Genomic DNA, 26,933 nt, shown 5'->3' with positions numbered 1-26,933 from the left:
CACTAGATAACAGTAACAGAGTATGCAATTAAAAAAATAAACTAAATGGAACGTCACCAAAAATCAGGGTCAGATATTACTAACTGTAAAGCCTTATTCTACTTGAAACTATTTATAAGAACCATCTTAGGTTGCATTTGGACCCAAACGGTGAAGCCAAGGTAAAATCACAACTTCCAATACTGGAAAGAAAACCATTTTAAAACTTCACATTAAAAATTTTATTACACAGAAAACTTCATCAATAATCAAGCCTGGCTTTTACTTTATTTTTTGGATTGTGGGGGGCACGAAGCGGCCCGCACTGACAAAAGGATTTGAAAGGGGGGGGAGGGGGGGGGGGGGGGGGGCAACCTTGGATTATTAATGGCAATTGAGCCATTGAATGAAGAGGCAGTTCTCTCAATATCGAAACAAATGCAATATACAAAGCTCTGGTGCCAACAACCGCAATCTTTGCAATATAATACATTTCATCAAGTTGTGACCCCTGTGCGAACAACAAAAGAGGAAAGCCAATCCAACAAGCCATGTACCCTTCATTTCATTTTAAAAATGTCCACCCCCCACCCCCTTTCTTTCTTCTCTCTCTCTGTCTCTCTCGCTTGCATGCTACCTTTGGAAAGGAAAGCACTATGCAAACACATCAAAACCTTCAGCAGATATACCTTTATTCTGCTATCTTTCCCCTTCCTCTCACTTCTTTCCACTATTCTGTTCCCTTTCTCTACCTCCATCTTGTCACTTTCACTACAGCACTCAGCTACAAAAGAAGGGGCAAACCCCCCTCATTTGTACAACCCCCTCGAGCTGGTTCAGCCTCTCTCCTATGCAGTCCTCCTCATCTCTCAGCTCCTCCTGCAGCAGCTCTTTTCCACGCAGTGCTGCTCCCTCCTGTTGGTGCAAGATTGTAAATTTCAGTTTCTGTTCAGATCAATCTCTCACGTAAAGTAATGTTAAGCAATTCAATCTTTCTCCTCCCCTTTCAAGAGAGCACTAAGAGGTTCCACTCCCGATTTTACCTCTTCCAATAAGATGTCTAAAGGAAGTAGGTTACATACCCTAGCCAGCAAGAGTTAGCCTAGAGAGGTGACCCAATTATAGTGTCTAAGGTCTAATTTGAATTCTAAGACTAGCAAGATGTGTCACTTGAGAACATAGTTAGCAATGGCCTAGGGTTGTACCATCTGGACTAAAAGAGTGGGTCAGCGGTACTAGAACAGGGAGTTGTACAATTGCTGGACCTAACTGTAATTGAGTGTAGGGATGTCTAGTCTAGTCGATACATTCTCCTCGTGGTGGAATGGGGAATGTGGGGGGAAAACTATGTATTGTTCTCGTATGCCATAAATTTTGCACACATGGAGCTGGAATTTGGCAAATGTGTGCTGTGTCCAGAAACTTTCTTTTGAATTACGACTTGTCTTGGTTTTGGCAGGTGAGAATCACAAATGCAAGGACAACCCTACCCGTAGGCTGTCCAAAAAACAAAAGAGAGGAAAGCTTAGAATATGACATGTATAATAGAGGTCACTGTTTGTGATAATACTGTGCAACAACATGTTAGAGCCTACCTCTCTAACATTCTAGTTCATCATTGCCACCCTGAAAGAAAGAAAGAAAGAAATTTTATTAGAGTCTTTGGAAGACCGATGGGTCTATGAGACTAAAAGAAAACCTGATACAAATCACAGTAAGGGTGGAGCTACTGAAACGAGCATCATCACCCGTGCTGAATCCTAAGTCTGATCATACATAATCAAATACATCTGGACGTAACAATGAAAAGACAAGGACTGGAGCGGAGCGGAATCCTCCGTATGTCATGTCGCCCTGGCTGGTGCATAGCCGGTGATGGGACGCTGGCGCCCGTCTAGGGGTGCCGTGCATCTCGGTCTCCTAGACGAGGCTCGACGCAAGACCAGAGCCGCTGTGACTCCTAGGATAAGGAATTTTGCATGCTTTTTTTTATATGAATACAAAACAGATAATCGATTGTCCCCCAGAATTACCTTCACAAAGGTCCCTCTAGCAGTCATCATTAAAAACATAATTTTCAGAAACTAAACTTGCTGCAACAAAGAAACAAACAGCTAGGTACCTGATAGTTGTGCTCCTCAGTCAATTTGATCTAGTTCCCAACAGGAAAGCCCAGATTATACATTTATATTAGAAGGGTCAACCTCCCCTGGGGGTTGCAGGGCATAGTCTACCCATTACCATGCCAAGCTCTTGCAACCTAAAGAATACAACCAACTGTCGACACGTACAGCTCCCTCTACCTCCAAAACTGCAGTCTGCAAATGTACAACACCACCGAAGTCAAGCAGCTCATTTGATGTCCTCCCCACCTAGAACTGCAAGCACTGCCTGTATCTTCCTGCCGGAGATACTTATGCAGCTCAAAAGGAATACAACAATCCTCGGATAAGAAGGGCCAAGGTGTCGAAATAGTATTAGCTGAGAAAAAGCTTCACAATCCCTTTCAATTTGCTTCTTCAATTAAAAACGCCTCCCCACTTAGAACTGCCTGTATCTGCCTGCCGGAGATACTTATGCAGCTCAAAAGGAATACAACATTCCTCAGATAAGAAGGGCAAGGTATTGTCGAAATCATACAGCTGAGCAAAAGCTTCACAATCCATTTCAGTTTGCTTCTTCATTAAAGACGCCTTTAAATTTCATATCTTCATAACCGCCTCTTTGTCCACTGCTAGGAGCTCAAGGTCCTGCGTGCCTTCCCCTTGCTTCTTGCAGGAGGCTATTCTCAGCCCCAATGTAGGATGTCGGAGGCCCAATAGCTGGTTGAGATGGTAGAGAAGTATTGGAAAGTCCTTGTGCAACAGGGCTCCTTGATGCCTCTCTTGTCATACTCCATAGAATGTGATTGGGCTCAGTTCTTTCACCATTTGGCAGCACAGACCTACTCTGACCTGGTGTGTAATTATACATGGCTGAATGTGATACAGCATCTGAATCCTCACTCCAAGAGACAGCGCTAAACATGTTCCCCACAGTGGCAGACCCATTTTCAGATATGCCTACACTCATACCAGCTGCTAATTCATTTTCTGGATACGCCAGTACTTTGCTAGCACTGGAATGCCTTTGAATTGAAGGAAGTGTTACAAAGCTTGAAGACAGACTTGCTTCAGACTGTAAAACACCATCCAGGGTAGCATTAATGCTTGTACAAGATGGGGGATCTGAGTGAGCATCATTGACCTTACCATGGTCTAAAATTTGGCTAAAATCATTTGCACCTTCCGATATAGACGCAGGTACAAAAAGTTGGGCTGGTGTTGAAGACAACCCCCATCCTGTAGTGGGCACAATAGGAGACTGTGTAGACTTTGCAGCAGAAGATGCTTCTCCTTTGTTAAACGTGTCTACATACCTGCAAACATAGAACACAGCGGTTAAACATGTTACGCAGTTCTCTTTGATGAACTATGTATCTATTACATGCCTCAGAGCTACAAGCAGCCCATAATGGGAAAAACCAAACAAACCAACAGACAATTTTTCTAAAAGAAAATTAACTTTTGAAATAGTGTCATGGTAATCAATTTGGTTAGGTTTTTTTTTTCCAAAATTTACAGCATTATTTAATAACCCATCCAATAAGATGAAAACAGTCAAGGAATCCAACCTTTACAGATTGAATAACCTCCACCATGTGCCTAGACATTGCATTCCTGATACATATCAACAAGACTTGTATGATGTGCATCGATTGCCTACAAACTACCCAAGCCTTCAGTGAATTTCCCACCAGACCTGAGGGCGTGATGGACAGCCCCTCTCCCTTTTACAGACAGAAGCCTAGCTGACTCACTCCTATGCGCAGCCAACCCAAAATCTAGAAACAGTCTTCTAAAGATAGAGATGTGTGCACTCCTATGGGCAGCCAACCCAAAATCTAGAAACGGACTTCTAAAGATTGAAACGGTTTCTAGAAGCCTACCTGAGTCAATCCTATGGGCAGCCAACCCAAAATCTAGAAACGGTCTTCTAAAGATACATAGATATACTGACAGACATGTGTGTGAGTGTGTGTGGAGTGTGTACTCTCTCTCTCTCTCTCTCTCTCTCTCTCTCTCTGTGCATTGGGCTCTACCTGCTTGACATGCACCAACACAAGGAGACCCTGCTACGCCAGATCAGAGAGCAGCAAGAGGCGATCCCACCATCGGATGCAAAGGCTGACCACACACAGCGGCACATCACAAATTTCTATACATTCGATTCAGCTCCAAGACGCATTGCGGTGGAGAAAGAGGAGCTAGCTGCTATGCGGGCAGTCTTGATTACCGAGAGAGGATTGCAGAGGCCATCCACGACACGGAGAGCGCCCAGAGCACACTCGATTGAAGTCCGCCCTATCACAGCTTTCCTTATAGGAGACCACCCGAGATGAGGGGTCACTTTGAACATAGCTCAACGGGTTCAAAGATCGAGAAGACGACGCCCCCCTCTGACACCGCAATACAAGATAGCCAAACAAACTAAGACTCGAGACATTTTCACTGCTCATAGACGAGCCACCACAGTGCCGGGTTTTGGTTCTGAGTTTCTAGTTCTAGCTCCAGGTCTTAGCCTGCTCCAAATAGCAAATAGCACATGATATGATATGATATGATATATATTTTTGTACTTGATTTTGCTTGAGTCATTGAGCTCTTTTTATTTCAGCACAGTACTCAGTAAAGGGTCTTAGCGCACCCTTTGCCTCAGCCCTTTGTGGCATGTAGAAGTTTTCCCCTTTTGGTGTCACTTTGTCCCATAGGCCCGCGAGGCCTCCTGTGGATGTTAATATATCTTTCTTTCTTTCTCTACCTAGATGATCTCGGGACATTTATGCAGACACTAGGGGGGGCTGGATGCTCTTTTGTTGGCGCTTTGATTCAGATTTTACTATACAACGCAGATCATGTGGTACTACTACTAGCTTCCTTTGCGGAGGGCCTCCAGAGACATTTAGATGCACTACAGTCTTTTTGCGACTCACATGATTTGAAGGTCAATCTAGGTAAGACCAAGGTTATGATCTTCCATACATCCAGAGCAGCCATGCATAGAGAGCAGTTCACCTTTGATGGATCACCGGTTGAGATTGTTTCATCCTACACATACCTAGGGGTTCTCTTTTTTGGCCCTATCTTCACGATGAGACCGGAAATGCAGGCCCGTCTGAGCAGAGGATATGCCTCACTGGCTAGGTTGGAGAGACAATGCTTCCACTCACACTTCCACGACCCTTGGACTAAGTCTCTTCTATTTCACTCCTTGGTCAGACCAGCCGGGATGTATGGCAGCCCTTGTTGAGGGCTGAGTCTCTCAGATACAGAGTGGGCTCAAGTGGAGAGTCTACAAATTCTTGTGCTATCACCAATGATTCGCAATAAGCCGTCGGTTCCCCATCAGATCATCCAAGCCAAGTTTCGATCATCCCCGCTATAACTTGACGCCGCATTCCAAGTTATCACGTATCTATGAAGTGTCAAAGGGTACGGAGACTGCACTTCAAGATGCGGTAGATTAGCATGACTAGCACTATCCTCGTCTATGGCCCTAGCAACTACACGTGACCAGAGATGCCCGTATGCACGTGCCAACAGGTGGTTTGAGAGATTAGGGCTTCACATGGACAAACTTCCTCCCTCCTAGTATAGCATTGATGCGCCATTTCTCCTACTTGGATATCACGAGGTTAACCACATCATACGCGAGGATCTCTTGTAGCTATACACATTCCACACTTGGTTGAAACCGAGTGAACTCCCAGTGAAGCTTAGCTTCTACAGAGATCACTGCCTATGCATTTTGAAGGAGAGATTTATTGATTGTCCATGATATACTCGTATTTATCTTCCCCATTCACTCATGATTACTATTGGGCAATTTCGAGTATCTTCGCATCGACTCCATATTGAGAGTGGCCGACTTAAGGGAGTACCCGAGGAGAGGTGCATATGCACCTTGTGTGATCTAAAGGAGATTGAGTCGGAGGAGCATATCATTTTCAGATGCCCAATGTACTACGAGATCTGAGGGCGCTACTTCTGTCTCTTCAGATACAATTCCGGACCAGAGATGTCTAGCCGCTTACATTCATGAGACGGCAGGCATGAGAGCGCTTACTTAGATCATAGAGACAGGGACGGGACACACTAGCAGACTCTTCTCAAAGGATGATCATTGAGTTCTTCAAGCTGGACCACCTAGGCTCTCCTCCCGCGGGCCTCCGACACGGATGTGATCTAGAGCCAGAGACGCACACACACCCGACAGAGGACAGATGCACAAATCACACTTGGGGATATTCCCTCTATGTTTAGGGTTGGAGCGTGACCGAACTCTCCAGTTGACGACCGCTCCACAGCTGCACCTCCAAGTAGTATACCTCCCTCGACTCAGTGCAGTCCTCTTCCACCAACGACGACTGCAACAAGCATCTTCATATCCAGACGGAGGAGGAAGTAGCAGATAACAGAAGACGACAAAGAAGGAGGAGGAGGAAGAACAGCAGATAGAAGAAGAAGAAGAAGGAAGAAGGAAATCGCCTCTCCTTTCAAATTCCTCCAGCGACCCGACTCGCAGGCAAAGCCTCCCACAGAGAGCTCTATCTCTCTCTAAACCTCCCTCTACCATGTGGCAGATAAGGTTGGGTTTATCTAACTGTGGTTAGGTTCAGTTATTTAGACCCATAGTTAAGTTTGATTCACCTTGGGTTAGGACTATGGTTAGACTAAGGGTTACCATTTGCTCAGTGGTCAACAAATTCACACATGGCAAGATTAGATTTACTATGGTTAAGTTTGGTTAAACCTTTGGTTAATACAACTGGGGTTAAAAGACTGCCACATGGCACAGTGCCACCTAAGCACATTGCCCTTGCCAAGCACAGTTTGGAGTGCAGCATATGAACAGCCTCTGCCACATCATCAAAGACCCTCTTTTTCACAAAAACTTCAACAAGGCATAACTTGCAATCCAGGAGAAATATGCACATGCTCAAAAAAGTAAAAGTCATAGTCTTTTCTAGCTCTACGCGCCTATCAGATCAAAATCATTGTTAGCAATTAGACATTGCCAATATTCAAAGAAATCAATTGGTAAGACCTTTGCAACAAATGACAAATCAAAGCATGAATGCACACATCGCTGTCATAAGCATGCCAAAAGCGCAAGTGTATGAGATGACCATAGCCCGAAACGTGGCATCCACACATAAAGCATTAAGACACATGGAAGAACAAAGCATCAAGCTACATCAAGCGACGAAGACAACGACATCGACAACATGTATTGAGAAGCAACATCCTTTCCACCTTCAGCCCATATGTTTGTAAAACAAACCTAACCACCTGAGAGTAGCTATGAAAGCACTCAGGAGAGGATTTGATCTTGTAAAAACCACACTTGACCACCTTATGTAGCAAGGTATGCACTAAGGGGAGATGATGGATTTGTAACTCACATCTGACCACCTTGCAGTAGCCAAAGGATCATGGTACCAAGAGGAGGTGTTGAGAGTTGTGGTGCCATGTGCACATGAATTAGAGGCAAAGATATGTGATAAGGAATGTATTAAAGTAGCCACCCTAGGATGTGGACTACATGATGTAGAGATGTGAATTGAGGATATCCACAAGGAGAGATGTGGATGAGAGGATCCCACATATGTTGACTATTCAAAGGGCACTCTCTATAAGAGACCTATCATGTATTGTTGAGAACACACATTACAAGAGAGAAATGGACACTCACTCAAGATTCTGTTTATGAGTCCAAGCTAATCTATCTTGGAATCTAATTGACTTGAGGTACATGTCATGAGCACTCTCTTCATCATGTTTGCACTTAGATTGCATCCTCCTTAGATTAATGTTTCATTAGGATGTTGTCTCATGACTAGGAGAGCTCGATCCCTCTCTTTGACAATCACATCCCTTGTTGATCGTGTAGGAGGAGAGGGCTCCCTATTGGCTGATCTGATGGTACATATACTGCTATATGCAGATGACATAGTCCTCGTTTCATCCTCAGCTGAGAAACTACAGAAACACTTCGAGGACTTAACGGTGTTATCCAGAGAGAGGGACCTGATAGTTAACCTTGGGAAAACCAAGGTTATGATCTTCAATAGTTCCCGAGCAGTGTTTCATCAACATAGCTTCACTTCCGGAGGGGAGCCAGTGGAGATAGTGCAATCCTACACATACCTGGGGGCAATATTCAAGGGACCAATCTTCACAATGACCCACGCCTCCAAAGCACGACTCACACGAGGAAACGGTGCCCTATCCCAACTAGAGAGATGGTGCTTCCAGGCGCATTTCAAGGATCCACCGACGAAGGGCTGGCTTTTTTATACTCTAATGAGACCGACTGCCATATATGCAGCACCCTTTTGGGGGAGTGACCTTTCAGCTACTGACTAGAAGGGATTTGAGAGGCTACAGGTGATCGGATCTAGGATGATTCAGATTAAGCCTTCAGTTCCCCATCAGATTATACAAGCAGAGTTCGCCATGACACCTCTCCAGGTGGAGGCCCTCTTCCAGATTGTGACTTTCCTACACAGAGTTTGGGCCCTACCCCAATGGAGACAGACGAGACTAGCGTTGGAGTCATCCTGAAGACTAGCAGAGAGAGGCTTTAATACAGCATGGTATGCGCGGGTGTCCACATGGTTTGACAGCCATGGGCCCACCGCATCCAGATGGATAGGCTCCCCCCCTTTCAGTACAGCATGGATGCACCACCTAAGCTCATTCCACATGATGAGATTAACCACATCATACGGTTAGACCTTCTTCAGCTCCATACATCTCAGGCTTGGGGGGGAGACCAGGAGTTCCCCACCAAGACCCAATTCTATCATGACCACTTTCTCAGGCTATCGGAGCATGGTCTCATCATCAAGCCTCAGTACCTCGAAGATAGGAGCGTCTCACACGCATTGCAGATTGCTATCGGACAGATTATAATAACCTCGAGCTGAGATGCCATGTGACGTTAATCTCTCTCTCTCTCTCTCTCTCTCTCTCTCTCTCTCTCTCTCTCTTTCACTTTCACTTTCAGCTCCACTTCCGCCCACAGCCTCTACTGTTACAGCTACTGGCTCTGATATACCCCTACCCATAACATCGATTGCCCCATCCTCCCCTAGGATCGAGGGGTTGTCACTGACACCATCTCTTCCATCTCTCCCTTCTTCTCCCGCTACAGTTCTCTCTCCGATTATGACACCTACTTTGGATGGGTCATACACTGTTCCGCACTACTCGACCTTTCTCTTCCCTCTGCCTCTCAGTCAGCCCACACTCCCTCACCTGCTGGGATTGCCTCAACATCCCCATACCGCACCCATCTTACCCAGCCTCCAGTCTCTTCCTCACACTTTCAGGCCACATTCCTATCAGTTTCCGTTAGAGCACGGACGAGCTAACCCATCAGAGGCTTGGGAGTATTTGCTGATGGAGGCCCAGAGCATCCGAGAGCATGAGAGGGAGCTGTCACGCTTCGCACAGGAGCAGACACGCTTCACCCAAGAGCAGGCACGACTCATATAAGAGCAGTCTTAGGCTATCCAAGTCCAGGTTGATCTTATTCAAGGGCTCACACGGGAGATCTCACAGCTCCGACACGAGGTCACTACTGTACGTACAGTCCCATCGAGCACCCCACTTGCAGAGGCACAGATTGCGAGCATGCAATCTGCCATTGAGGAGATGTCCAGATGGGTCGATGTAGCCAAACAGGAACCTGCAAGGGTAACCGTTTAGAACACCGTACTCAGTCCAAGTGTCTCTCACGTCCCGAGAATGTTGCAAATGCCACAGACTGGGGACTGCAATGCTGAAATAAAGAACACCGAGGACCTAAATGTGAACTCCTCTTGACAATGGAGGTCCATGACTCCAGGCTGAAGATGAATTCTGCCTCTTGATCTTTTCCTCCATTCTGCTGTTGTCATGGCTTGGTTCTAGAAGCTCTGCCTAGAGCTATGATGCACCATCCTGCAACACCCTAGCCTGGCCTGTTTCTCCCCTTGAGAATGGCTCACAGAAAGGTCATCAAATATTACTTTACTAAGTATAAAATGGCTGTACTAGAGTAAATACAACCAGGTAAAAGAATGCTTTTAGTGCCTGACAGATTTTGGTGGTGGCAAAAGATAATGGCAAAGCTAGACAGATGTCCAGAGAATCTAGCAAGGGCAAGCTGTGGATGTACAACTTGTTATCAGTTCATTTCTTGGGCAGGAGAAGCCCTGAACAAAATATTTGTCAGGGTAGTTGTGCTTAATCAATGAATGAGCTACTAAATTAAAAAATTTTGATTCGTATACATACCAAGTGCCACAACAGTGCTTGATTCCAAAACCACAGTACACTGCACATAAGAGAGGATTACCTTGATCGAACACCATGAAGACGCCCACGAGCTGAAAATTGATTGACACCAGGGGGCATAGGTGGCATGCCTGAGGGAAAGCTGAGACTACCAAAAGCAGACAACCCTTGGCCCTCAATATAAACACCTGAATTTGCATCTGATGCGGTGCTTCCAAAATTAGACTTAAAATTTGAAGAGGTTGGAGGGGGAGGGAGCTCAATTTCCTCATGATTTTTTTCTACACCCTCTTCAACCCATCTCTTTGATTTCTCGTCATAATAGAACTTATTTCTGTCTCCTAGCTTTGCCTGAAAGAGAACAAATGCAGCGGAAATTAGAACATCTAAGAAAAGAGCAATTCTAACACAGCCCATAGACAATACATATACATGATGCAAGCCAATCCACAAGCACCCAAATCTTCCAACTATGACTACCAACTGACCTCTTTATTATTAGGCTTTATAAATCCTACAGCCTTGGCAAAGAACTGAGTTCCGAAACGTCCAAGAAAGCCACCAGTATATGGCTCAGTTTTACCATGCTTTGGTGAAGCGGATCCAAGCTTTGAGCTCACAGTATGACACAGATATTCACAGGTGTTAGCAATCACAACCATAACAAGCATGAAAATCATGTTAACAAAAATTTGGACACAGCATAGTAAAATCATGACTAACACCCCTCTCTATATGCCAACGCTAAGGGCACCGTTACCCCCATTGTGCACATGTTTTTTATTTGTTTCTAAGCATTTTTGGGGAGAGGTTAAGGCACGTCTCAGTTTATTCTTTCATTCCTTTATACTTTTCCTTTTTGGAAGAGACTAAAGCCCCCCCTTTGTGCTTTAATTTATAAGTTCACACACACACACAGTTTATGAAAGTCTTGGAAAGACCGATGGGTCTATGAGACTGTGAGAAACCAGATACAACAAGATGGAAAGGTGGAGTTACGAAGTGAGTATTAACACCCATACTACATGCTACATGCTACATACTTACAAGAACGTCAATACAAAACCAAAGCATGATGTCCATGTCGGTGTGGCCCCCATCATCACCACTATCATCATAAATCATCAGAATACACCGGAGAATACAACGCGAGATCATGAAGCACCGAGTGCCCGATGAGATATGGTAGCATAAAGTCAAAGATAGAGTGTTGTGGTGAAAACTTGTGCTATCTGGCTAGAAAAAATCTGTGATCATGCTCTTAGAAGAGTCTGCCAGTGCATCTCATCCCTATCTCCATGATCTGAGTAGGTTCCTCGATGTCTAGCTGCCTCATAGATGAAGGTGGACAAACATCTTTGGTCTGGAAAGGTGAGAAAGCGGGAAAGTAACCCAAAGCTATCTTTGAAGAGACAATAAAAGCGACCTCGGATCTCGTAGTATACTGGACACCTGAAGATAAAATGCTCCTTTGAGTCAATCTTTTTAAAGAACAAGGACTCACTATTATTGAAAATTTAATTAAACCCCCTTTCTAACCTTATGAAACCAAAATATGGGGGTAGAGGCAATGGAAGGGGCAATTTAATCCCTTTCTGGGGTGGAGCTACACAAGAGGTGGACGTAATAATACTGGCCAGGGATCTACTTTTCCTCCACAGAATATAGTATTATCGACAATTATTAAAACTGTACTGTTGGGAGTATTAGAGAGTGGTGTCGACACCTCCACAATATCCTGAAGAGAAAAAGTAGATCCACGGCCAGGAATTATTACGTCCACCTCTTGTGTAGCTTCTTCCTAATCTAGCTCCACCCTGGAAAGGGATCAAATTGCCTCTTTCATTGCCTCTACCCCCTGATTTTGGTTTCATAAGGTTGACACTTTCCTAGGGGGTTTAATTAAATTTTCAATAATAGTGAGTCCTTGTTCACCTGAAATGTTCCTCGGATCACCTGCGAGAGAGAGAGATCACCTGCGAGAGAGAGAGAGAGAGAGAGAGAGAGAGAGAGAGGAGGGGGGGAAGGAGGGGGAGGAGAAGGGGAGGGGAGAGGGGAAGGGAGGGGGGGGGGGGGGAGAGAGAGAGAGAGAGAGAGATTATTAACATTCACAAAAGACTCAAGGGTCTATGAGACTGAAAAGAAACAAATACAATGAAAGGCAAGGGGTGCGGCCATTACAAACAAGCACCCATATCCCAAGGCTAGTATCTGAAACAACAAAACAAATACATTGCACTGTTGAGCAAGAGCCCAAAACGTAAAGGCCATAAGATTCCTTGCCTCATACGTCACACAAAGAAACAGTCAAGAAGACATTAAATGTCCACATCCTTGCATCATTCCAACAAACATCCATAACAAAATTGTATGCATTTTTTTTTTTTGCAAAAAGAGACTTCTATTAAGTATTAAGGAAAACCGTTAGAGCAAGCTCCATACGGGATACACCATGCAATGCATGAAAAGCTCAAGGATTGTGGCTGATAGTGCCATCTCAATCCAGTAGAACCCTCCAAGAAAAAGGAAGAACCCCTCCAAACTCAAAGAAAAACAGTCCTCCTAGAAGAGGCTGCCCGTGAAGGGCCTTGCATGCTAGCCCAAGTGGCTATCAATGTGTGAACCGTGTCAGTCCAAATACCCGTGAACACCTGTGATGGGTGTATCTGCGTGCCATCCAATGCCTCTGTACATCTGGCTCTCCAAATGTGCCAAGAGGAAATGCTAGCCAAAATCTCCCAAGAGGTGTCCACTGAAGCATGGGACGCTCTGAAGGGAGCAAGTGGTATATCCTGAAAAGAGCATGGCTCTATCACCTGCCGGCGGACCGAGAGTGCCCAAGAAGAAGGCTCACCCTCATAAAACACCTGGGGCCCAAAAAGGGATTAACATGCGACCGAGCCCCTAGTCATGAAGAAAGCGGAAGTATGAAAAATGCTGAGTATCAAAGCAACCCCTTTCCAAACAGTCCTCGCTTGACTGCAGTCCCAAAGGCAATGTCACACTAACTCCTCTGCAGAATGACAGCGAGGGCACGTGGGATCAGCCCCAAATCGTGATCTCCACTGGTTCACTACAATCCCTCCATGAATAGAAAGCCAAATGAAAAGAGTGATCTTTCTATTTCTGAGGGATTTCCAAAGCCTTCTCCAGAAATTCCTACGCAAATGTGCGGTGATGAAGAAGCTGTCCCAATGGGGGACTCTGGAGGGAATCAAACCCCTAATGCTCAGCTGCAATCTCCTGGCATTACCAACCGTGAAACGAAAGAAGGGAATCCCCCTCCCTCGATGCCCATGATCTATCCACTCCCACTCGCCTGGGTTCCACTACAAGCACCTGATAGGTGCACCTCCATATAACCACAACCTCCAGGATCCCAAAGCCAAGAGCAGAGGGTCAGGGTCTAAGTATCACTGCAAGCCCGCTCCATGGTCCACAAAAAGATTTGCAAAATGGTTGTCAGAGCTTCAAGAGTTCTCTTTCTCTTTTGTCACTAAAAATACCACTCGGTCCACTATGGTAGATTTGCTCACAGGACGGGAGGATCTAGGAGAAGAAAAGAAATGTAAGGAGAACATTAAATATGAAAGGGATACACCACCAACAACTTTTGTTTTGTATTTTGATGGGGCTTTTAGTCGTTCATGCCAACAAGGAGCCGAGGGGATAGTCTTGATGAATTCTAAAGGTCATGAGGTGTGGGCAAGAGGACAAGAGCTTCCAAGTATCACAACTAACAATGCAGTTGAGTATAATGCTTTGATTCTTGGTTTGGAGGGTTGTCTTCAAAATCAAGTCAAAGAATTGGAAGTAAGAGGAGATTCTTAGCTTATTATAAAGCAAATGCAAGGGCATTACAAGACAAGAAGTCCTCATTTGAAGGAGCTCAATCAAAAGGCTATGGCACTATGTAGTCAGCAATCCTGATAGGCTGAAAGGCAACCTCTAGAAGGATATCATCCGTGGATCTAGAGAGTATACCTCCATCCCCAACATCAAAGACCAACGCATCTTCCTCGAGACCTCGAAGAGAGATCACCTGTAAAGGAACTGCTGTCCTCGAAAAAGCTCCCATCCAAGTGGTGGAAGTAATAGGCATCTCAACTATCCATTCCACCGGGATGGCTGTACCTATCTGCTGAATCCTACGTGCTACTCCTCTAGGGTGACTCACTGATTGTACTCTCTGATCCTCAAGTAGCCTGATAAAGCCTTCCAAGTGCCTACTGTGTAGGCAGGGCCTCTCTCCCATCCAGACCACTGTATGTAATGGGAGGTGCCCAGTGGTCCCTAAAGCTCCCCCAAGCTTTCAGGATGACAATCATGAGAGGAGAGACAGGAGATCTGACGGGTGCTTAAGTAAAAATCCAACGAGGACTGTCCACCCAATCATCTCCCAAGGTAGGTGTGCAAACCTGAACACATCCAAAAAAGAAATCCTTCCAAGGTTCCAAGCATGAGTCCCCTCACCACCACCTTACAAAGCAAGGCCCTGCACTGCAAGTCCAGGTCAATGATATTAAGGCCCCCCTCACATGTAAGGAGAATAATGGTCTCCCAGGCCACCCTCGCTACAACATCTGTCGTGCCATCAAGTCCATTCCATAAAAAATTCATGACTGGTCTAAGGAGCTGAGTGATGCAATCCCTAGACTGGCACCAGCAAGAACACACAAACCACGCGGTGGCCAAAAGAACCTGGTTTACTACCACAACTCTAGATGCAAGGTTGAGTTTCGCTGAGCTCCAAAAAATGAGCTTTTTCCTTATACTCTCTAATACTGGGGTAAACTATTGTGCTGGAGAGATGCCCAATCCTACCTGGCATCCCAAATACCTAATAGGAACACCCCTCTGAATCCATAAAAAGCCAATGTCAACTCTCTAGCCTAGAGTGTCCTCATCGCTCGGAGGCTGTTGAAGATAAATTTGTCAATCTGAATAGCTGAAACATATATATAATCTTGATTGAGGTTATGCCAGTTAATGTGTGTCCCTGCAACTGAGCAAAAGATATCCAAGGCTGTCCGGAAAGAATCAAGTGACTGCGAAGAGGCCTCAATAAAAATAGCAGTGTCATCAGCCAAAAAGAAACTCGGTCCGCTTTCCTAATGCCCAGGAGACCCCCAAAAAAACGCGGGTACACCTGAAGGGGGGGGGGGGTGAGGGAAGGAGGGAGATAAGAGAGAGAGCAGGTCTAGGTTGAAGGAGGAGGGAGGTTGAAGGAGGGGAAGCTGGACGGGGAAGAGGGAGGGCAGCAAGGGAGGGGACAGCAGGAAAGGGGGAGAAGTGAAGAGGAGAGAGGGAGGGGAGGAGAGAAGGAGAGGGAGGGGAGGAGAGAAGGAGGGGGCCGCGGGAGCAGCAGCGGGGGGGGGCAGCATAGGCAGCAGCGCCAAAAGGGGGGGGGGGGGGGGGCAGCGCAAGCAGCAGCGGGTGGGGGGCTTGGAGCATGGAAAAGTTGTTTTCTCTTCTTTGTCACCAAGAAATTGACACCTTATAGGAGGTGCATCTCCAATTTTTTCTCTCCATAGTACATCCATTTCTGTAGTCACATACGTTGATTGCATACTTCCATTCTGGCCCAAGTGGCTTGTGTTTTTCATCCCCTCTATTTTGTGCTTGCCTTTATGCTACTTGAACAAATTGTTATAGCACCTTCAATCACAAGCTCACACAATTATGACTTGTATAGGAAACCTACTTTTCAAGTTGATTGGAACTATGTGTGATGTCTGTGAATCAACTCCATCGATCGGCTAAGGGACAATGGCATCTGGTGAGGATTGGCATCATTGAGGAAGAAAATCAGTGATGGCTTACTGCTGCTGATCAGCATGTGCGTTCGGGTCCCTCTCTCCTCTATATTCTCTGGAGAGGAGCTCGTCGTTTGACAATTGCCACCGTTAATCCCATGGTTTGACCGTCTATTGAGTCATGCACTCTTAACTCTCTACTATGTTAAATCCCTGCTACCCCTGGCTCTGGTTGCCGGATAAAAACTTTGTATTCGTCCTCTAACTAGACTTTGACACTCTGACAGTCCCACCTACGCGCTCCTCTATGCTTGTATGAGCTGATCTCTCTATCTCAAGGCCTCGAGAATGAAAACAACCACACGTCACTGATCAAGGTGTGCTAGAAACTCTCTTAGTGGGCTAAAACCACTACTGAAAAAGACAGTGATGCCACCCACAGATCTCGTAGTACACCGGGCATCTAAATGCAAATCGATCCTCAGTCGCCGTCTCTTGCATATTGCTGGGATATCTCAAGGTGTATGCCCCAGGCACACCTTGGGTTCTATGTGTGTGTGTGCTAGAGGCACAGTTAGGTGCCCATAAGCACTGTTAGGTGGTGATAGATGCCACAGAGACTGATTGAGAGATTCTAGGAGCTGATTGAGGAGATGATTGTGGAGCTTGGTGGCTCATGTAGAGGTGCCTACATATGGACCTCACCCTTCTTCATTCTAAATGCATTCTCTCATTCGTGTTCAGCTTCATGCTTTCCTTTCACTTATTCAACATGGTATCAGAACACTATGATCCTCCTTGAGCCCATTTATGCCATGTCATCATCTTCTTCCCTTTCAAACCAAGCATCCTTGAATATGGGCGACCTCCTGGCGGCAAGCAATTAGAAAGATATTCCCGCATACGCCCGTGCTGATAGCTTCTTCGCTCAGCGAACTTTCACACAATTCTGCCCAATGCCTCAACGATTCGACAATTCCTCTGAGCACGAGTTGGGCGACACTACAAGCAAGCTGCTGATGAAGTTTGAGCTCGTTTGTTTAAGCATTTGAGGAGAAACAGACGAAAAACCAGTCGACAAACAAGCTCCTGGCTATGGCGACGTGACGCGGCATTTCACCTTTCCTCTTCAGTGGCTTTTCTCTGGCATACCAACTTTATTTCTACCTAGAAAGCCCTCTTTTCTTTGCCTTCAAGAGTGACATACAAGCCCTCCAAGATCAGGCCTCTATTTTGGACAGTTTTGACAATGTTGTGAATTTGGTGCTACATTAGATGCTACTTTGGCATTTCTGATACTTTTAAGTGTTGAATAGCATCAGTATAATTGTGGCTACAACTTTCCTTTAGGTTGCTATACCTGGATTTACTTGGAATACTTTCATTTAGCCACCTCTATGAAGCATGCAAGTTGAAGTATCATTTCCATTATGATTTTTATTATGGAATTTGGTTACAAGTCTTTGCTACACCAAATTCTTGTACTTTGAAGCTTTTCAGCTTTTTCTAGCCTTGTAAGAGAGTAGACACTGCCCATTTTGGGTTAGACCCTCTCATGGCTACCTTCTTGAATATTGATAAGTTCAATGGTAAAGGCTTTCACACATGGCAAATGAAAGTTAAGTTTGCATTGATGAGGGAAAACCTCTGGGGGCTTGTCAAACCTGCTTCAACTTCTTCTTCAACAGCCTCTAATGCTTGGAGAATCCTCAGCTCCTACACACCCGGCACGAGATCCTGCTAGAGAGCAGAAAGCCTATGGCATTATTGCTCTTGGCTTAGGAGATGACTATATTCATCACATTTCTGATTTGGAGTCTCCTTCTGAAGCTTGGCAGAAGCTTGATATTATTTTTGGTGCTAGCTCTCACATCTCAAAATTGTCACTTAAGATTGCTTTCTTTGAACTCCACAATCATCTCCTCAATTATCTCCTAGAATCTCTCAATCATCCTATGTAGCATCTACCACCACCTAACAGTGCTTATGGGCACCTAACTGTGCCTCTAGCACACACACATAGAACCCAAGGTGTGCCTGGGGCATACACCTTGAGATATCCCATCAAACCCCCCTCAAGGGAATGCCTCAGGCTATGTCAAGGATACATCTAGTCTCATAGTTTCTCATGCCATCTCATGGTGGTCAAGGATAAATCCATGGCTAGAATCTCATGCTCGCAAGGGTTCCCAAGGATGTGAAGTAAACAAAGGGATATATAAGACCTTCCAATGGTTATCTCCCCTGCATGTACATGCACACAATGTCTGCAGGAGGTACCATGGAGCAAAACACATACACACGGCCTACATCATATGGTGACCAGAGGTATTTACAAAGAACACAATAGTTTATTCCATTCATTTTGGAGGACTATCCAGGCAGAGTACCTTGACTCAACATAAAAGAGAGATCTGGAGCATATATGGAGATGGTTCAAAAAGCATAATCATCATAGGAGGCCTCATCTTGTAGAGGCACATCAACTGAAAGTAAATTGGCAGTTTCTGGTTTTGTAGTTGCTTCCTTTTTTGCTTTACAAAACTTTTCATGGTGATTGTTTTTGCCACAATATTTGCATGGATTGATCTTGAAGCAATCTTTTGAGAGGTGATTAGTCTTCCCACAATGTTTGCAAGGCTGAAACTTGCCCATTTGAGTTTTTATGGCATAGGCTGTGTCATTGCCTCTCCGGAGTTCCTTGTGCCTTTCGTCTTCTTGAAGGGCAGTAATAAGACCTTCAAGAGTAGGATTAGGAAGATTTTTCAATGTGGTAACAACACGATCATAATCTTCAGGCATACTTTTGAGCAATACTACCATTGCATCATCTGTAGTGATTAGAGAGTTGATAGAAGCAAGTTGAGTCATGAGACTCCGCATGTGATTGACATGGGCAGCCAAGGGAGTGCCACTAGCCATCTTCAATTCAAAGAAAGCAATCTTAAGTGACAATTTTAAGATGTGAGAGCTAGCACCAAAAATAATATCAAGCTTTTGCCAAGCTTCAGAAGGAGACTCCAAATCAGAAATGTGATGAATATAGTCATCAACTAAGCCAAGAGCAATAATGCCATAGGCTTTCTCCTCTCTAGCAGGATCTCGTGCCGGGTGTGTAGAAGCAAAAATAATATCAAGCTTTTGCCAAGCTTCAGAAGGAGACTCCAAATCAGAAATGTGATGAATATAGTCATCAACTAAGCCAAGAGCAATAATGCCATAGGCTTTCTCCTCTCTAGCAGGATCTCGTGCCGGGTGTGTAGAAGCTGAGGATTCTCCAGCATTAGAGGCTGTTGAAGAAGAAGTTGAAGCAGGTTTGACAAGCCCCCAGAGGTTTTCCCTCATCAATGCAAACTTAACTTTCATCTGCCATGTGTAAAAGCCTTTACCATTGAACTTATCAATATTCAAGAAGGTAGCCATGAGAGGGTCTAACCCAAAATGGGCAGTGTCTACTCTCTTACAAGGCTAGAAAGAGTTGAAAAGCTTCAAAGTACAAGCATTTAGTGTAGCAAAGACTTGTAACCAAATTCCATAATAAAAATCATAATGGAAATGATACTTCAACTTGCATGCTTCATAGAGGTGGCTAAATGAAAGTATTCCAAGCAAATCCAGGTATAGCAACCTAAAGGAAAGTTGTAGCCACAATTGTACTGATGCTATTCAACACTTTAAAACATCAGAAATGCTAAAGTAGCATCTAATGTAGCACCAAACTCACAACATTGTCAAAAGTGTCCAAAACAAAGGCCTGATCTTGGAGGGCTTGTATCTCACTCTTCAAAGCAAAGAAAAGAGGGTTTTCTAGGTAGAAATAAAGCTGGTATACCAGAGAAGAGCCACTGAAGAAGAAAGGTGAAATGCCGCGTCACGTCGCCATAGCCAGGAGCTTAAATGTCGACTGGTTTTTTGTCTGTTTCTCCCTCCCTGGTGGACCATTTCACTTCAAATCTGGACAGGGGCTAGCTCATGCTGTTGTGCAAGCGTGGCTCAGAGGAATTTCGAAATGGCTGCTCCAGCAAGTCGTATTGCACGAAATAGCGTCAGGAAGAAGGCAGCTGTTGCGCGGGTCTGTGGGCACCATTGCCTAATTGCTCTGACGTGGAAGGTCGCCCATACGAAGGGTCTCTCCAGCCAAAAGGACTCTGGGAACGGTTGCTTCTAGGTAGAGAACTCAGCCCTCCAAGTGGTTGGACAGAAAGGGGCAAAATGGAGAGGAACGTGAAGAAGAAGAAGAAGAAGATGATGATGACATGGCATAAATGGGCTCAAGGAGGATCATAGTGCTCTGATACCATGTTGAAGAAGTGAAAGGAAAGCATGAAGCTGAACACGAAATGAGAATGCTTGCTTGCTTATGGAATGAAGAAAGGTGAGGTCCATATGTAGGCACCTCTACATGAGCCACCAAGGTCCACAATCATCTCCTCAATCATCTCCTCAATCAGCTCCTAGAATCTCTCAATCATCCTATGTGGCATCTACCACCACCTAACAGTGCTTATGGGCACCTAACTGTGCCTCTAGCACACACACATAGAACCCAAGGTGTGCCTGGTGCATACACCTTGAGATATCCCATCAGAATCATCTGTGATAGCATAAGAACTTTTAGTCGCTCCACAGGGGCCACTCCGTATTTGACAAATCCGGTCTCCAACAAGGGCTGCCATACATCCCTGCCGGTTGAACCAAGGAGTCAAACAGTAGACATTTGGTCCAAGGGTCCTGAAAATGTGAACAGAAGCACTGCCCCTCCAATCTGGCTAACAAGGCATACCCTCTACTCAGGTGAGCCTCCATTGCCGGTCTCATGGTGAAAATCGGTCTCGAAAAGATAACCCCTAGGTAGGTATATGATGAAACAATCTCTACCAGTGATCCGTCAAAAGTAAATCTCTCCCGATGCATCATGACCCTTGTGGATAGGTGAGATAGTGTTAAGAGTCCAAGTGCGTGGAAAGCCAAGGCAAACGGCTTGGTTAAATAGCTTTGCTAGGATCGGGGCAAGGATGTTAATCCCATATGCAATGAACTCGATGCATAGACCCTCATGATCTTTCGCTCGACCGTTATGAAGCTTCATCACCGCATCCTTAACACCCCCCTTAGTGAAGAGTGTACATGAAGTAGGGCGAGATATGTGTGACAGGCCAAGGGCACGCTGACCTGGGATCTCATATAATGTGCGTGCGTAGTCATGCCAAACTCTAGTATCGGTAAGGGGTGAAGGGGACCATCTCTCTACAAATCTCCACCAAAATTCTTGGGAGTTATTACTAAACAAAGTGTCCAATAATTCCTCATTTTGACATATAAACTCCTTTTCTTCCTACAAACCAATCTGGGTCTAAGTTGGCGGCGTAAAGCCTTACACTTGTCATCGTACCAACTATTGCAAGGAACGGTCCCCAACAGTGGTGGGTGAGTAGAGCGAGTAGTGTGAGGGAAGGCGTGACGTGCAGCCTCATGGAGTGAACGGGTGATCAGGGCAGCACGATCCTCTGATAGAGGAATGAAGTCAATATAGGTGAGTAGAGTATAAAGGCGTGCTAAGTACCTAGGTGAAAGACTACGATCGAAATGTATATCTTGATAAGTGACATGGGTGATCGGAGGAGTGGAATGTACAGCGAGATGCAGTGTAGAGACACGGAAGAAGAGATAGATGTGGTCAACCTCACGGGGTAGTGGTGCGACGGAAAAGTCTGTGATGCAGAAGGCAAAGGAAGGGGACCCATGATGTGGTCAACAACGCTCGACCCCCCCTCCATGAGGGAAGCAAGTAAAACCACCCAAGGATGGCCATCTGTCAAGACCATTGTAAATAATGAGATCATGCATCCTGTCGAGCTCAAGCAATGCGTGACCATAAGAAGTGACTGGGGCTCGCCTGTCTGCTGAGACTCGCAACAAACCTACATCCTCTAGGTCAAAATCTGGTAACATGATAGAGTCATCTCTGAAGTCAAGAAGTGACATCTGGGGTGGTCCTATCCTCGCGTTGAAGTCCCCAACCAGAAGGACTTCCCCACAACTCGAGAAATCAATGATATCCTGATAGAGAGCCGCAAATGGTGATATCTCAGCCTCCTCTTGAACATCTCGGGCAAAGTGTGAGGTCTCGGGGGGAAAGTAGCATACTACAACAAACAAATCTTGGCTATCTATGTGTCGAATCCAGATCCAGAGGAACCTAGAGTGTAAGTCTATCTTCTCTATTGAAATGGCCCCCAAAAGAGAAGACCTATAGAGAACTGCTACTCCACCATACCCTCGTACTCTTCTAGTGTCCCTCGTCTCATCCCTGTAAGCTGCCTCCCAAGTGTAGCTACTAACCACGGGTAGAGGGCGCTCTGGACTCTGATGTGTCTCAGTATAGAAGACTATGTCACGACCTATATAGGATTCCGAGAAGTTCCTTGGTTCTGACCATAAGGTACCATTACAGTTCCAAATGGTATAGGATAAGGTCTCGGTTACCTTAGTTCCATAGACCCCACCGCCTATGTGGGAGAGGGGCCTTGTGCCTGACGGGGGCCTGTAAAGAGCCGTCCGTCTCGAACTACCGCCCACTTCCCATCCTTTTGGGCTTGATCTCTATGTTGTATCACAGTGCATCTCTCCTCTACCTGTAAGGGGGTAAGATCCTCATCCATGGAGATCGATGGGTGGTCTCGTAGGATGGATCTATGTCGTAAAGTTGCTAGTCGCGCCTGTGCATCATGAAAGTGTATAATGAGGGGCTGCTCTCGATTGGGGACTCTCCCCACTCGCCAGGCCCTCTCGATCCCATGCTCTGCTACCCCGAGAGTGGTGGCCACAAACCTAGCCGCATCACTCATCAATGTGCTCGGTGCGCGGGATACCACGAACCCTGATGTTAAGAGCCTTACTGGCTCTCTATTGCTGCTCCAAAAGAGTGGCCGAAACAGTTGCCTTCACTGGTTCCTCTTTAGCCACATCTACCCACCTCGATGTCTCCTCAATGACAAATTGCATACTCGCAATCTGTGCCTCTACAACTAGCGTGCTCCCAGGAACTGTATGGGTAGACATGAACTCCTCCCTCAGCTGCAAAATATCATGTCTGAGCCCCTGGATAAGACCAGCCTGCCCTTGAATAAAGCAGGCCTGCTCCTGTACGACACAAGCCAAATCCTGGGTGTATCGGGCTTTCTCTTGCGCATAGCAAGTCAGCTCCACTTCTCGTGCTCGTTTACTGCGTACCTCTACGAGTAAGGCCTCCCATGTGTCTGAAGGGTCGGCTAGTCCCTATCCTAGCTGAAACTGAAAGGACGGAGGTAAAAAGGTAGGAGGATGGGACAGGATGGTAGGAGGTGAGTGAGCCAACTCTTGAATAAAGTGGGCCTGCTCCTATACGACACGAGCCAAATCCTGGGTGTATCGGGCTTTCTCTTGCGCGTAGCAAGTCAGCTCCACTTCTCGTGCTCGTTTACTGCGTACCTCTACGAGTAAGGCCTCCCATGTGTCTGAAGGGTCGGCTAGTCCCTATCCTAGCTGAAACTGAAAGGACGGAGGTACAAAGGTAGGAGGATGGGACAGGATGGTAGGAGGTGAGTGAGCCAACTGAGAGGGAAGGAAACAGGAAGAAGAGCAAAGGGGAAGAGAGTGTGAGAGAGAGAGACTCAAATGTGCGGGTGTGAAGTGATGAGCCACACCACAAACTCATTAGTTTTATTAGGATTAGGTTTTACCCTATGACTGTCTTAAGACAGTCATAGGTGTCCTATCTTTAATAAAGGGGTGGCAATGTGCCTTTACCCCAACAACCTCCCACCTAAAGGCCAATGTGCCTAAAGGGGAGAAAAGAATAAAAATTACAGCAATATACAATTACTGTATACAAGACCATAAAATAAGAATGGTCTCATCCTAATCCCATGATGTGGCGGCAATGTGCAAACCGCTCTGTAGGCAAGCTCTTAGTGAGCAAATCTGCAGGATTATCATCAGTATGCACCTTCACAAGCTCAAGTTGCTTGTCTTCCAGTACCTCCCTGCTGATGAAATGATATTTCACATCTATGTGCTTGGTCTTCTTATGAAAGACCGGATTCTTTGCCAACATGATAGCACTCTGACTATCACAATGCAAAACTGGCATATCTCCTGTAATGCCCAAGTCTCCCACCAGCCGAGTAAGCCATATTGCTTCCTTGCAAGCCTCAGTGGCTGCAACATATTCAACTTCAGTAGTTGACAGTGCAACACATTTTTGCAACCGAGATACCCATGATATAGCACCTCCTGCAAATGTGAAAATATAACCGGTAGTAGACTTCCGGTTATCTGCATTCCCTGCATAGTCTGAATCTGTAAAACCATGCACCAATGCATCCTGCCTACCATAGCATATGCACAAGTCTTTGGTACCCTTGAGATACCTCAAGACACCTTTCACTGCTTCCCAGTGTCGCTTGCCTGGATTTGCCATATACCTACTGATGACTCCCACCGCAAAAGCAATATCCGGACGAGTGGCAACCATGGCATACATCAAAGAACCAACTGCAGATGCATACGGAACCTTGGCCATCTCAGCCTTATCATCATCTGATCTGGGGCTGTCCTTATGGCTGAGTTTTAAATGTGGAGGCAACGGGGTACTAATAGACTTCCCCCCCTCCATTTTAAACCTCTGTAGTACTTTGTCAATGTACTCCTTTTGTGACAGAAACAAAAGTCCCTTGGACCTGTCACGAGTAATCCGCATGCCAAGAATATGATTTGCATCACCCAAGTCTTTCATGTCAAAAGACTTATGCAATTGTTTCTTCAAAGCACTAATCTCATGCTGAGATTTACTGGCAATAAGCATGTCATCCACATATAGAATGAGTAGCATCAAACTGCCATCCTTTGCCCGTTTGGTGTACAAGCAATGATCGGTCTCACACCTATGATACCCTTGGGACTGCATGAAGGCATCAAACTTCTTGTACCATTCTCTTGGCGCCTGCTTGAGTCCATACAAGCTCCTCTTGAGCTTACACACAAGCTGCTCTTTCCCTTTAACAGCATATCCCTCTGGCTGATTCATATAGATCTCATCATGGAGATCTCCGTGAAGAAAGGCTGTCTTCACATCCATCTGACATAAATCCATGTCGTCATGAGCAACAAGAGCTAACACTGCTCTCAAAGTAGTCATTTTGACTACAGGGGAAAAGATCTCATCAAAGTCAATGCCCTTCTCCTGCTTAAATCCCTTGGCAATCAATCTGGCCTTATACCTCGGTAAAGCATTTGAATCCACTTTGACTTTGTAAACCCACTTGCATGGCAAAACCTTTCTGCCTGCAGGTAGCTGCACCAAGTCCCATGTATCATTTTGAAGTAGGGAGTCCATTTCTGACTGCATGGCTTTCTCCCACTTCTTTTTCTCTGTTCTTCCCATAGCTTCCTTGAAGCTGGAAGGCTCACCACAATCTGTCAGCATGATAAAATCAGCCATATTATTGGCTCCTGGAACAAACCTGGCAGGAGGCCGTTGTACACCGGTGCTCCTATTAACAAAATGTTCCGGATTAGGCTGCTGTCCAGTCTGTTCGTCATGCATGACGGGTGGCTGTACCACCATATCTGGCTGTTCTACAGCCCCATCTGCTGGCATATCCAGTGGTGCATCATTGGCAAAATTATCTGGCTGATTTTCAGCCTGTATACCCTCTTGAACAGGGTTATCTGCAGCAGCCTGCTGCTGCATATAAATGGGCATTCTTTGCTGTCCAACATCATCATAAATAACCCTTCTGTATTCCACAGGTTGCACGGGTTCCTTGTGTACACTATCCTCTTTAAAGATGACATCATTGCTGCGTATAATCTTCCGTTTAACGGGATCCCATAACCTGTACCCCATTTCACCTTCGTCACCATAACCCATAAAGATGCATCTGATAGACTTTGGATCCAATTTGGTGCGCAGTTCTTTGCGTACATGAGCAAAGCACTCGCAGCCAAATACACGTAAGTGCTTATATCAAGGTGGCTTGCTAGACCACACCTCCTCTGGCACTTTCAACTCCAAAGCCTTGTTTGGCGACCTGTTAATAATGTGAACTGCTGTTTGCACGGCTTCTGCCCAAAAGCCATGGGGTAATGCAGCATAAGACATACATCGAACCTTCTCCTGAATAGTTCGATTCATCCGCTCACTTGCACCATTTTGAGATGCATTATGAGGGGCTGTGAGTTCCTGTTTGATGCCCTTAGCTTCGCAAAACTGCACAAAAGCATGTGACACATACTCACCCCCATTATCGGATCGGAGGCATTTCAGCCTACGACCTGTCCGATTCTCAACCTGAGCGACAAACCTCTTGAAAGCATCTAAGGCATCGCCCTTATGCTTCAAGAAATAGACCCACACTTTGCGTGTGGCATCATCAATGAAAGTAATAAAATATTTTGCACCCCCTAGTGATAACTGTGGCATCTCACACAAATCAGTGTGCACTAGATCAAGCGGTGCTCTATTCTGGGGAGTTCTCCTCTTATGAGGAGTCACAGAATGCTTGCCAAATATGCAATGATCACAAGTAGGCAAATCTGAAAAAGAAAGAGACGGCAGATAACCCAAACGTGACAGTTCTTGCATTCCTTTAACAGACATGTGTCCCAACCGGCTATGCCACAATGAAACCTTTGGCAGCTCGGTTATGGCAACAACATGATTACCCACACTGGAACCATAAAGAGGGTACAAGGTATCACTCTTAAAACCCTCAGCCACTACAGCCTGGCCATCAGTAATCACCCATTTGGAATCCCCAAATGTGGTGTG

General features: G+C 45.6%; 1 protein-coding gene across 1 annotated transcript in view; it reads right to left on the bottom strand.

Moving 5' to 3' along the window:
* Nucleotides 1–1,692: 1,692 nt before the first annotated feature.
* LOC147890541 (protein transport protein SEC16B homolog) overlaps nt 1,693–26,933 on the bottom strand; it is a 47,224-nt gene continuing 21,983 nt past the window's right edge. The window contains exons 11-13 of the mRNA XM_087390317.1: nt 10,853–10,972; nt 10,426–10,715; nt 1,693–3,397 (exon numbers count right to left, since the gene is read on the bottom strand). Coding sequence (XP_087246443.1) covers nt 2,722–3,397; nt 10,426–10,715; nt 10,853–10,972 — 1,086 coding nt within the window. The 3' untranslated portion in view covers nt 1,693–2,721. The remainder of the gene's footprint in view (nt 3,398–10,425; nt 10,716–10,852; nt 10,973–26,933) is intronic.

This window comes from Dipteris shenzhenensis, chromosome 19, assembly GCF_047967505.1.
Source record: "Dipteris shenzhenensis isolate YYH24624 ecotype China chromosome 19, Dip_SZ_1.0, whole genome shotgun sequence".
Classification (NCBI taxonomy): Eukaryota; Viridiplantae; Streptophyta; class Polypodiopsida; order Gleicheniales; family Dipteridaceae; genus Dipteris; species Dipteris shenzhenensis.
Note: the sequence above shows the minus strand (reverse complement) of the source record. Positions and strands in the feature narration are given on the sequence as shown.